Here is an 11181-nt window from a genome sequence, read left to right on the forward strand (position 1 = left end):
GGGGTGGGAGGAGGAGACCCCCAGAGCAGGAGCCCAGCGCTGCTGAGGCTGGCTGCAGGAAACACGGGCCTCCCGTGCAGCTGTGTCCACAGCTGTGGCCTGCGTGGAAGGTGCATTTCCTCTGAGGGGGAGCGGAACGTCTGAGCCCGCAGCAGCACGGCTCACAGAGCTCAGGGAAAGGATCCTCCGGCCAGCTGAACGCCCTCCGCCCTCCGAGCATGGCTCCAGCACACATCTGTAGGGGGCAGGAGGAGCAGTTGGATCCCAGGGCGGCCGAGGAGTGCAGCTCCCTCCCCCTGCAGCCCAGCCTGCCCTTGCTCTGAGGGCCCTAAGCCCGAGGCACAGGAGCTGACTCAGCAGGGAGTGTGCCTGCCCCCCCACCGCCCTCAGGTGCTCCTCACCCTGCAGATGCTGTAGAGCTGCACCAGGAAGCAGCAGCCCCTCACGGTCTAGGCACACAGCACAGTCCCGGGACCCCTCCGGAGGGGCTTGAGGAAGGCAGAGAGGACCCCAGGCCACACAGGGAGCCTCCTGCACCCACACAGACAGCACGTCCTAGAGGCGCGCTGGGCGGGCGGCTCTCCCACAGGGCTCCAGGGAGCATCTCTCTGGGACGTGGCACCAGGGGACCTCGCCTGCCCCAGTGTGCAGCTCCATGCAGGGCTGGCATCCCCTTGTCCACGGCAGCCACATCCACAGGCCCCAGGCCCTGGGACGCGGCCCCGAGTTCTTGGCGTTTTGGGAGGAAGCTCACTGAGGAAGGAGAGTAGCAGAGGTTCAAGGGAGTCAGGAACTGCCAGAGCCACTGCTCCCTAGGCCGTGGGCTTGGCCACTCCAGTCAGACCTCCCCGTGGGCAAGGGGACAGGGCCTGCCCACCTGCTGCTGCCTGGGCCCTCGCGCTCTCCTGCCCTCCCTACCCCGAGCCTGTGTGCACCCCTCCCGCCCTCCCCGCTCTGCCTCTCCCCAGGACCATGCATGCTCGGTCTGGGCTGGCAAATCCTACGTCCGCAAGGCTCAAAGGGGGCACCAGGACCTCCCTGAGTCAGACGAGCCACGCCAGTCCCCCGGCCGCCTTCCGGCCGCTGCGGGCTGTGGAAGCACCGAGACAGGGGCTGGAGCCACCTCCCGAGCTGGCTCCCTCCCCTGAGCAGTGGCTTCAGGACGTGCGGGAGAGGAGAGGGACGGGACCCTCAGCCCGTTTTGTCTGCGTGGGGCCGCGCCTTCCCTCCCCTCACCGAGCCGCCTCTCGCTGCTGTTTTGCTGCTGTTTCTTCTCTCTCAGAGGTTGGTGCTGATGAACATGCCGGTGGCCGAGGACATGACGGTCCACTTCACGTCCACGCTCATGGCCCTGATCCGCACGGCCCTGGACATCAAGATTGCCAAAGGTAAGCAGGGGCCTGGGGGCTGCAGAGCGGCTCATCCTGACCGCTGCCACCGAGGACGCCACGGTGCTGTGACCCAGAAACCAGGCGTCAGGGGCCTGGCCTCGTCCACACGGAGCACCTGCTGCGCCAACACCCACACGGGCGCCATGCCGCCTGTCCTCACGTGGCCGCTCTCCTCTGTCCTGGGTGTCTCCTTGGGGGACCTGGCCACTGACTGTCCCCTTAAAATTGAGCCAGCAGGACGGCTCACACCCGCCCACTGTGTTCCTTCTCTGACTTGTGAGACCAGCAAGGAAGCCACTGTGACCTCTGTGAGAAGCACTGAGCTGTGGCCACCACGTTCTGCTTCCTTGGGCAGAAAGACCCCAGCCGAGCCTGCACGGCCCCCGGTGCCGAGAACCCCTCCCACAGGTGCCGTGCCCCCCACTGTGGCCCGAGTTCCCTGCCTCTGACACACTGCCCTTGTGATCGCAGGGGGTGCAGACCGGCAGCAGCTGGATTCGGAGCTGCAGAAGGAGACCCTAGCCATCTGGCCCCACCTGTCCCAGAAGATGCTGGACCTGCTGGTGCCCATGCCCAAAGGTGGGGGCCCAGCCCACCAAGGGAGAACCGGAGATTAATGGTGGCAGTTTCTTAGGAGGGGCCGGGTGGGGAGGGACACTCCCCGGGAGCAGAGCACCCTCCAGCCACACCACCTGAGCAGCAAACTCACAAGGCAGGAATGGGCGCTCGGACATGGGAGTCTGCACAGGGAGCAGGCAATGCTCACTGGTGCTGCCGCCCTGGGCTTGGGCCTGTGCTGTCTTCAGAGCCGGGCACACGGGAGCCTGCCATAGTTGCCGGCCCTTCATGTAGCACCACCCATCTCTGCTTTAGCCTCTGACCTGACTGTGGGCAAAATCTACGCGGCAATGATGATCATGGACTACTACAAACAGAGCAAGGTGAAGAAGCAGAGGCGGCAGCTGGAGGAGCAGGTGAGGGGCCAGACCAAGGCTGACACCCGACACAGCGTCAGGCGTGCGCCGAGTTCTGCCTGTGGTTCCCACCGAGTCACAGCTCCCTTTGTTCCCTTTCACGCAGAAAAACGCACCCATGTTCCAGCGCATGGAGCCCTCCTCTCTGCCCCAGGAAATCATCGCCAACGCCAAGGCCCTGCCCTACCTCCCGCAGGGGCCCCCTGCAGGCCTGTGAGTAGAACCAGTGTCCTCACCTGTGTGGCAGGCAGAGTGTCCCCAGGGTGGCTGTCCAGCAGGGGTCTGAGAAGCAAACAGGTGTGTCCAGGTGGCCGGCCGGCCGCAAAGAGCAGGAGCCCCGTGAAGGGGAGGCGGAGGGGGCTGCAGCGCCATGCTGTCGCAAGGAGGCCGTGGTCCTCCACCTGCCCCTTGTCACCACGTCACCCTGGCGCGTGCACTGACGGCCCGAGATGCAACTGAGAGCTCGTATGATACATTGCCGGGAGCCGTGCGGTCGTGGTGGCGAAACGGATCCGTCGTTTCTGACCCTGCATCTCCACGGCATCGAGTTATCCCGATGAGAAAAGGGGTCTTAGGTTCAAAAAAACAACACAGCAGAGCTAAGCCCCAGGCTGGCCCCAGCGCCTGCTTCTCACACAGCGTTACTCCCTGCCAGCCCGGCACCTGAGGGCCTGTGTCACCCCCCACCCCCCAGGGCGTGCGGAGTTTTGAGGTGGCTTTGGTGCTGAGTTCCTGGCACAGCTCAGGCAATTGTGGGGAGCTGCTCCATGAGCGGGGGGCTTTGTGGCCTCCACTGGCTGGGCTCACGGGACAGGCTCGTGCCCTTCTCACAGGTCCTTGTTGAAGAGAGGGGGACCGTTTCCTCGCCACCCACACCCGTGCCACCTTCCGCAGTCTGCTGTGCAGGCCGCCCCACCCCGGGGCCACTCTGACTTCATTCACCCCGAGTTTGCCCCGAGTTCCGGCTCGGGCGCAGGGGTGCAGCCCTGAAGGCGCTCAGTCGCTGCAGAGGTGGGTGCAGGGGGCACCTGCAGGGGCAGCCCCTCCCCCAGGCCAGAGCTGGGGGCCCTCCTCGGGGAGGCGAGCTCTACCAGAGTAGGGCTAGAGACAAGCTCTGTGCCTTGGGCACGTGGGCAGACCTGTGCTGGCAGAGAGGCAGAGGGGCAGGCGTGGCGCTGTAAGGACGGCAGCGACGGAGGAATCGGAGTGACCTCTGCCCTTCCGGACTGAGCCTGACACGGGTGCTGGAGGAACAGGCTGACTGCGGGCCACTGCGGCCAGGCCAGGCCCCAGGGAGCCGGGGAGAGTGCGCTGGGCCAGTGAGCAGAGCTGGCAAAGACGGCTCCTCGGGACGTCAGCTGCCGCTCTGGGAACACTGGCCCAGAGAGCACAGCGGAGGCAGAAACCAGAGGAGGTTCCTAAGGAGGCGACATTCCCTCCAGCCACCCTGAACCGGGGGGGCGCCCGTGTCTGAGCCTTGAGGCCAGGAGGGGCCTGGGGGTGGCACCAGCTCGGTCAGGGTTCTGGACTTCAGCCTGAGGGTGGCGAGAGGCCCGGCGAGGTTTCTGAAGCAGGACGATTCCCTGGATTCGAGGTGTACGGCTCGGGGGCTCAAGCCCACAAGTGGGTGCCCCAGGGACGATGCTGACCCCTGAGCAGGCGCTGTGGCTGTGGGGAGCCAGTGCCGGCCTCCCTGGCAACCAGGTGGTCTCTGCTAGCCTCACATCCCCCTGCTGTGTGAATTGACACGGGGCACCTGCTGCCGGCTGCTTCTACGGTGCGGGCCGTCCGCTCATGCCTCCAGCTTCCCGCTGGGTGCAGAGTCAGCTGCAGGAGACCCAACTGCAGGCCGGCTGCCCCCTTCCCCCTGCCACACCGCCAGCCTCAGCCCTGACCCCGTGCCCCCAACCCAGAAGCCCACGCTGCACTCTGGAGCAGGCTCGGGGTCACAGCCACTGTGCAGGTGGCAGTGGACGCTCCCAGGGAACAGCCAATGCCCAGCCTCCCCTCATAGCCCAAGTGGGTCCCCTGGGGTGGGAGCTGCCACCAGCCCAGGGTCGGCCTCTCCTTGGCACCTCTCTGAGCTGTCTGCTGGGCCCACAGTTGCGGGCAGTCCTCATAAATGTTCAGTAAACAGTGGGACTGAACTGTTGGCTGTCAGGGGATGTCACTGAGTGGGACTTTGTGGCAGAACACGGTTTAGACTGCACCACGTCGCTGTGCCCTCAGGGGTGCTGAGCGGGACCGGGCTGTGTCCGGCGCTGGTCCCTCGCAGGGCTCCACTGACAGGGTGCGGGTGCTTTGCTGCAGAGACAGGAACGGTATCAGGTGCAGGCAGCTCTGCATTCCCATGTTAGAAAAGCTGGGGGGGGGGGCTTGCAGGGAGCCCTCTGGGGTGGAGCTGTCACTCACCCCCACTTCGACTTGGCTTTCAGGGGTGGCCGGAGTGGATGCCCTGCGATGAGCCCGCTCTCCCCACAGATCTTCCAGCTGACCTGCATGGACCCGGCGGACGACGACGGGCAGTTCCAGGAGCAGCGATCTCTGGTGAATGATCTCGAAGCCCCTCCTCCCAGCCACAGGCAGTCAGGAAAGCTCTCTCCTGGCCCCCGCTGGGGCCCCTCCCCGCCTCAGGCCACGTCCTGCTGGTCTGTGCCCCTGGGCCTGAGCCGCAAAGGCTTGTCTTGGAAGGGAGCTTCTGGGTGAACCTTGGGGTCCTGGCTCCATGTGAGGACTTGGGGTGCCAGTGCCAGCAGCCATCTCTCAAAGCCATGGTCACGAGCAAGGGCGACTGGAGAGCTGCCCTCTGGGGAGCCTCATGGCCACCCTTCTCCAAGGTCAAACAGTTCCATCAGCAAGAGCAAGTAAAGCCTGCAGGAGAGAAGGCAGCGTGGCACTCGGGCTTGCTCACAGAGCCGAGATGTGCCTCCTGGCACATTGCTCTGGCCGCTACTGCCGGCTCAGGTCCTCCGTGGTGGGAACCTCGGGGAGCCTGCGAGTCGTGGCTCACGTGGAGGCAGGCCTGCAGGCTTCAAGGTTCAGCCGTGGTCCTGGGGGCTGCTGTGGGAAGGACTACAGTGATATGCAGGAACAGGTGTCCCTGGGGTGCGCCTTGGTGGCTCAGACCTGGTGCCACTGTGCGCACTCCCAGGTGAGGGGGCGACCGCCGTGCAGGTAGGGATTTGGGGTACCCTGGACCCCACACCAAGGCCAGGGTGCCATCAGTACAGACCCTTTGATTCTTAAGAGTGCGTTGGGTGTCTCGCAGCTGCCGGTGGACAACACGTGTGGCGGGAACACTTGCTCGTTGGTGTCGTTGTCACTGCGCCAGAGCTGTGTGGCTGTGTGTCCATCTTGTTGTCGGTTCCCGTGTCTGTGACTCAGCAGGTGTCACCCTGTGAGTGGGGACCTGTGTACGTGGAGTGTCTCGCGCCCCCTCTGACACCTGTGCCCGGCAGTGTCATCACCGTGTCTGCCGTTCCCCCGAGCCGTGCCCAGGCAGCTCTGCCCGTGATGCAGGGACACAGGCTCTGTACACGGCACACCGACGGCCAGAGCTCTCCTGTCCGGCCTTCTCACACGTGGAGTGGCTCCAGCCCAGGACCACAGCCATCAGCCATGTGTGATTTAGCCAAGTAAATAGAAAACGTCTCCTTAGATTTGTATACTGGTTATCACAGGTTGTGTAACATTTGGATACACTGGGCTGAAGAGAGATTTCCCTTTTATAATGCGGGGCACCCAGAGTTGTGTGAGGGGCTTGCGCCCCATGTCTCAAGATGCCCACATGTAGCACGTCCTGGACAGAGGTCCCCTCCTGAGAGCCGCGGAGCCCAGGGAGGCGAGAGGCCGTCCCCCGAGCGTGGCTGTGTCTGTTTCAGGAGCCAGAGGTTAGTGCGTTAGAAACCGTGCAGTCTGCTAACCGTGGCACCCGCCTTCCTCCGGACACCCAGGAGCATGCGGGAGCTGGGAGGGCCTCCTCCATGCCGCGTCTGACTGTGGACCCCCAGGTAACCCTGCTCCCGTGGCGTCCCAGGGGCCTCAACTCGCCCCTGCCCCTCCTGTCGGCAGCAGGGGCGCCGGGCCTGGTAGGGGAGAGCAGCCCCTCCCCCACCTGTGGCTCAGTCTGGCCTAGTGGCCTGGGGCATGGGCCAGGCTTCCCCCAGCACCTGTGCCTCCACACAGCTCTGTCACCGTCTGTCCCAGCAGTGCAGGCCACGCCTCGTTTCGTTGTCTGTTTCCTGGCTTCTTGTTTCTGTGTGTCAGTCTCACATCAGGTTTTGACAGAGACAAGAAGTTTCTGTGGCTGTTTTAACATCTGTGGTAAAAACCAAAATGCTGGCCGAGGAGGCAGGCGAGGGTGGGCATTGGAAAGAGGCGCCAGAACTGTAGGTGCCGCCCGGCTCCGGCCCTGCTGCCGCCCTCGCGGGTCCCGAGCCCGGGGCAGGTGGCTCCGGTCCACGTGCGGCCGACTCCCGGGAGGTCACGGCTCCCTGCCCTCGGTGGCTGACACAGACCTCACTCCCAGGTGGTGACAGACCCGGGCTCGATGAGACGCTCCTTCTCCACCATCCGGGATAAGCGCTCCAGCTCCTCCTGGCTCGAGGAGTTCTCCATGGAGAGGAGCAGCGACAACACCTACAAGTCCCGGCGGCGCAGCTACCACGCGTCTCTGCGGCTGTCAGCGCACCGCCTCAACTCAGACTCGGGTGAGGCGGCCGCGGCAGCACAGAAAGATGGGGACGGCGGATACCCGCACCCCGGGTCCCAGGTCGGCCCCAACCCAGAGCAGCCCAAAGCCCTCAAAGGCCACCAAGGGGCTGCCACAGGCCCATCATGGGAGCACAGAACCAGAGCCCCCCCCCCCGGTGCAGCCCCGCCAAATGCAGGCCTCCAGCCTCCTCCTGCCAGAGGCACCAGCCTGGAAAAGGCAGCGCGCGCCTGCCGTGCAGGGGTGCCCCCGTCTTCCCCCTAAGTGAGCCCACGTTTAGGTCGTGGGGAACTCCCCGGCCACGCTGCTGGCAGAGTCAACAGAAGCAGCCGAGCCTCAGGCTCACGGTGGTGGCCAGTGGCCCAGGGAGCCAGGGTTCCTGTCTTACCCCGCATGCCTCAGGCTCCGAGCGCTGGGACACGGTCTGTTTCTACTTGTGCACAGCGCGGCCTGGCTGCTCCCACGTGTCCACATCACAGGCACCACCCTCCTGACCCAGCTACTTCCAGAAGGCCCTACCTCCACCACGCTGGGGATCAGGGTTCCGTGTCTGGACACTGGGGGGACACCAACACGCAGGCCACAGCAGGGCCCATTCCCTAGCTGGCACCTGACGCGGGCTGACCGTAACCAGCGGCTGCTGTGTCTCCCAGGTCACAAGTCTGACAGCCACCGTTCTGGGGGCAGAGAGCGGGGACGGTCAAAGGAGCGGGAACACCTTCTGTCCGCCGACGTGTCCCGCTGCAGCTCTGAGGAACGAGGAGCCCAGGCGGACTGGGAATCCCCAGAGCGCCATCCATCCAGGTCCCCCAGCGAGGGCCGGTCACAGAGCCCCAGCAGACAGGTGAGCGTGGGCGGGGTGGCTGGGCTGCGGCAGCAGGTACAGCAGTGGGTCTGCAGCACCCCAGGTGATCCGACAGAAAACCAGGTCCCCCAAGAAAGGCCCTGGGTCTGGAGCCCCCTCCTGGCCTCCTCGGCACCCAGAGGCACAGAGCTCTTTGCTGGAGTTGGGGCGAGGGTGGCCCTTTAGCCAGAAGGGCTCCCTGGCCTCGTCGGGGGCCTCCGAGTACAGAGACCCCTCAGCCGAAATGAGCAGTGGGGAGACGGGGCAGACGAGAAGGGGAGAAGGGGGCGTTTCACATCCAGCGGAACCGACCGGAGCCGCCACCCAGTCCTGGGGCAGCAGGGAGGCTCCCGGACCCGCAGGTCCAAGGGGGGTAGAGGCCAAGTTCCCCAGCCCCTGAGCCGCCCCTAAAGACCACAGTGCAGCACTCGGGTCCTTCCAGCCAGGTGTTCCCCCAAGGGACCCAGACCCACAGCTGCTCCACCCCCACAGAGCCGTGGTGTGCTGGCCCTGCCCTCTGCGTGACTCGAGTGGGCGTGAGTAGAGCTGGGGCTCCAGCGCCCTCCATCTAACGGCCACCTCTGTCCTGTGCAGGGCACGGGTTCCCTGAGCGAGAGCTCCATTCCCTCCGTCTCGGACACCAGCACCCCCAGACACAGCCGCCGGCAGCTGCCGCCTGTCCCGCCCAAGCCACGGCCACTCCTCTCCTACAGCTCCCTGAAGCAGCAGCCCAGCAACTTCTCCCCGCCAGCCGACGGGAGCCAGGGGGGCTCCCTGCTGGCCTCCCCGGCCCTGGAGAGCGCCCAGGTCGGCCTTGCTGAGTCCTCTGACGCGCCGCGCCGCGCCCAGGGCTCCCACGCCTCCCCCCAGCGCTATATCTCCGAGCCCTACCTGGCGCTGCACGAGGACTCCCACGCCTCGGACTGTGGCGAGGAGGAGACGCTCACCTTCGAGGCAGCGGTGGCCACCAGCCTCGGCCGCGCCAACACCATCGGCTCCGCCCCGCCCCTGCGGCACAGCTGGCAGATGCCCAACGGGCACTATCGGCGGCGCCGGCGTGGGGGGCCCGGGGCGGGCGCCCTGTGCGGCGCCGTGGGCGACCTCCTGAGTGACACTGAGGAGGACGACAAGTGCTAGAGGCCACTCCCCTCCGATGCATGCTCCTGCCTCACTCGGAGAAAACCAAGCTGCATTGGGAAGCCGGTGCGGCCCGGGGGGGAGGAGGAGGGGGAGCCGGACACACAGGCTGCAGAGCCGGGACGCCGAGGGTGCACGGGAGCCAGGCGCAGCCGGGTGCTCCAGTTCCCCTCGCAAGGCGGCGGTGGCTGTCTCTTTGCTGCGGAGAGAGGTGCAGGGACACGGGGGCTTATTCCCAGGGGAAGGGAGGGTCTGGCGGCTTCCCCTCGGCCCTCCCCACTCTGCCAAGAGCAGTGGAGGGAGCTGGCTGGCCCGAGTCTGCGTGTGCTGCAGTGGGGACCGCAGGAGGAAGGTGTCCTCCTGCACCGCACCAGGGCTGTGGCTGGCCTTGCCGAGACAGGCACTGGATGCCAGGGCGGAGAGGCTGGTCTGGTGAGAAAAGCCATAGCCCGCTGCCCCACTGTGGCAGGGACAGCACAGGTGGAGCTGGGCAGGGGCCACCACGGTACTGCGGCTCTGGTGCAGGTGATGCAGGTGATACCTGACTCACTGTCACCCTGAGCTGCTCCAGGCACTGGCCGGGGGGCCCCGAGGGATTGGGGTAGTGTCCACGTGACGGGGCCACCTCCTGCCTCAAGGTCACCCCACACTGCAGTTTGGGGGTGCTGAGCCAATTCCCTGCCGTTGCCCCAGGAGGGCAGGACCCACACCCACTGCAGAGGCAGAAGAAGCTGGGACGGCTCAGGTGGTGTTCACGGAGGACACTGGGGTGGAGGCAGCCTGGGCCAGCACCTGGGCCAGGCTCCTCTGAGCAGTGCAGGCCCTGTGTGCCTCCTGCCCTGCTGTGGCGAGACCTAGGCCTTTCCTAAGCGGGCCAAAGGTGGCAAGGAAGCGAGAAGCCATCAGGTGGAACCCACCTCCCCCCAGATCCCCGGGTGCGGGCAGGGCGTCCTTCCTGCCTGGATCCTCCGAGAGGGGAGGCTCCAAGGACCCAGAAAGGTCCATCCTCCAGGGCCCCTGCATGGGAGCAGCCCGGCTGCTCCCCCTTCCGAAGCTGTGTTCCCTCCCGGTTGACCAGAAGGTAGGCCCAGCCGTGCGGCTGGAGAAACAATGGCTACCGCCTCGCCCTCCCTACCGCACGTGGCTGGAACCTCATGACCCATGGTCAGCCCCAAACCAAAGCAGCCACAGCGAGGTTTCTCCTGAGCCCCCCCGCCCCGGCTTCCCCTCACAGCAGGTGGTGCCTGGGCCAGCTGGGCCTCACTGTCTGCCAGGCATCAGTTCTCCCTGGTGTGCACGGCACAGTGAGGAGAGGTCTGGGGAACAGTGCGGCCCCTCCCCACAGCAGGAGACACGGCACCGGCTGGTGTGGCAGTGGCCCGAGGTGGTTCTGGAGCTGCCTGCACGCAGCCATGTGAGCACCGGAACACCTGGACAGAGCCCTGGTAGCACCTGCTCTGCCTGGGACCAGGGCCTCTGTAGCTCCCTGCCCAAGAAGTCCACGCCTCTTTCCTGCCTGCACTGCCCGTGTGGCTGTGATCCCACAGCTGGCCAGACCTTGGGCACCACCTGGTCCTCTGTTCCACCCTCGCTGCCACGTCCTCCTGGCCATCAGGTCCGGAGCTTCCAGAGCCTCTGTCTGGACACGTGTGTGAACGGCACACCAGGCCCCTCAGAGGTTGCTCACTCACACCCAGTCCCCGGCTAAGTTCCCTGCTCACGGTCTCAGAACAGCAAGGGCTGGAAGGGCCAGACGTCCCAGCCTTAGGGCAGGGAAAGGGGAGGCTGTGGGCCAGGTCAGCTGCCCTGGTGGGGGGGGGGGGCTGCTCATGTCCCCAGCGCCAGGTGAACGGGGGCAGCATTCCCCTCCCAGGTAAGAATTTCTCTCACCCGACATGACCAGAGACCGCCAGGGAGAGCAGCGTCTCCCCGCCTTTGGCTGCACGTTAGCCTGGGACGGCCAAACCTGCACAGGCCACGCGCCAGGGTGGGCCTGGCTGCCTGCAGGGTGCTTACTGCAGGGGCGATGCCTGCCACTCACTGGGCAGGAGCCGAGCCGCCTGAAACGCCCGTGTTCTCCGGACAAGCTCACGCTGGGGAGCTCGGTCTCTTCCGGCACTGTTG

At 65.8% G+C, this 11181-nt stretch overlaps 1 protein-coding gene across 3 annotated transcripts in view; it reads left to right on the top strand.

Moving 5' to 3' along the window:
• Positions 1 to 9057, top strand: part of CACNA1E (calcium voltage-gated channel subunit alpha1 E) — a 295645-nt gene extending 286588 nt beyond the window's left edge. For 2 of the 3 annotated variants that reach the window (XM_062211221.1, XM_062211223.1), the window contains 8 exons: positions 1283 to 1388; positions 1863 to 1970; positions 2265 to 2365; positions 2472 to 2578; positions 4801 to 4912; positions 6894 to 7074; positions 7730 to 7920; positions 8515 to 9057. In XM_062211221.1, coding sequence (XP_062067205.1) covers positions 1283 to 1388; positions 1863 to 1970; positions 2265 to 2365; positions 2472 to 2578; positions 4801 to 4912; positions 6894 to 7074; positions 7730 to 7920; positions 8515 to 9057 — 1449 coding nt within the window. Of the gene's footprint in view, positions 1 to 1282; positions 1389 to 1862; positions 1971 to 2264; positions 2366 to 2471; positions 2579 to 4800; positions 4913 to 6246; positions 6376 to 6893; positions 7075 to 7729; positions 7921 to 8514 lie in introns of all 3 variants that reach the window. The other variant, XM_062211220.1, reaches the window with a different exon arrangement.
• The last annotated feature ends 2124 nt before the right edge of the window (positions 9058 to 11181 follow it).

The sequence above is a fragment of the Lepus europaeus genome, chromosome 14, assembly GCF_033115175.1.
Source record: "Lepus europaeus isolate LE1 chromosome 14, mLepTim1.pri, whole genome shotgun sequence".
In the NCBI taxonomy this organism is placed as follows: domain Eukaryota; kingdom Metazoa; phylum Chordata; class Mammalia; order Lagomorpha; family Leporidae; genus Lepus; species Lepus europaeus.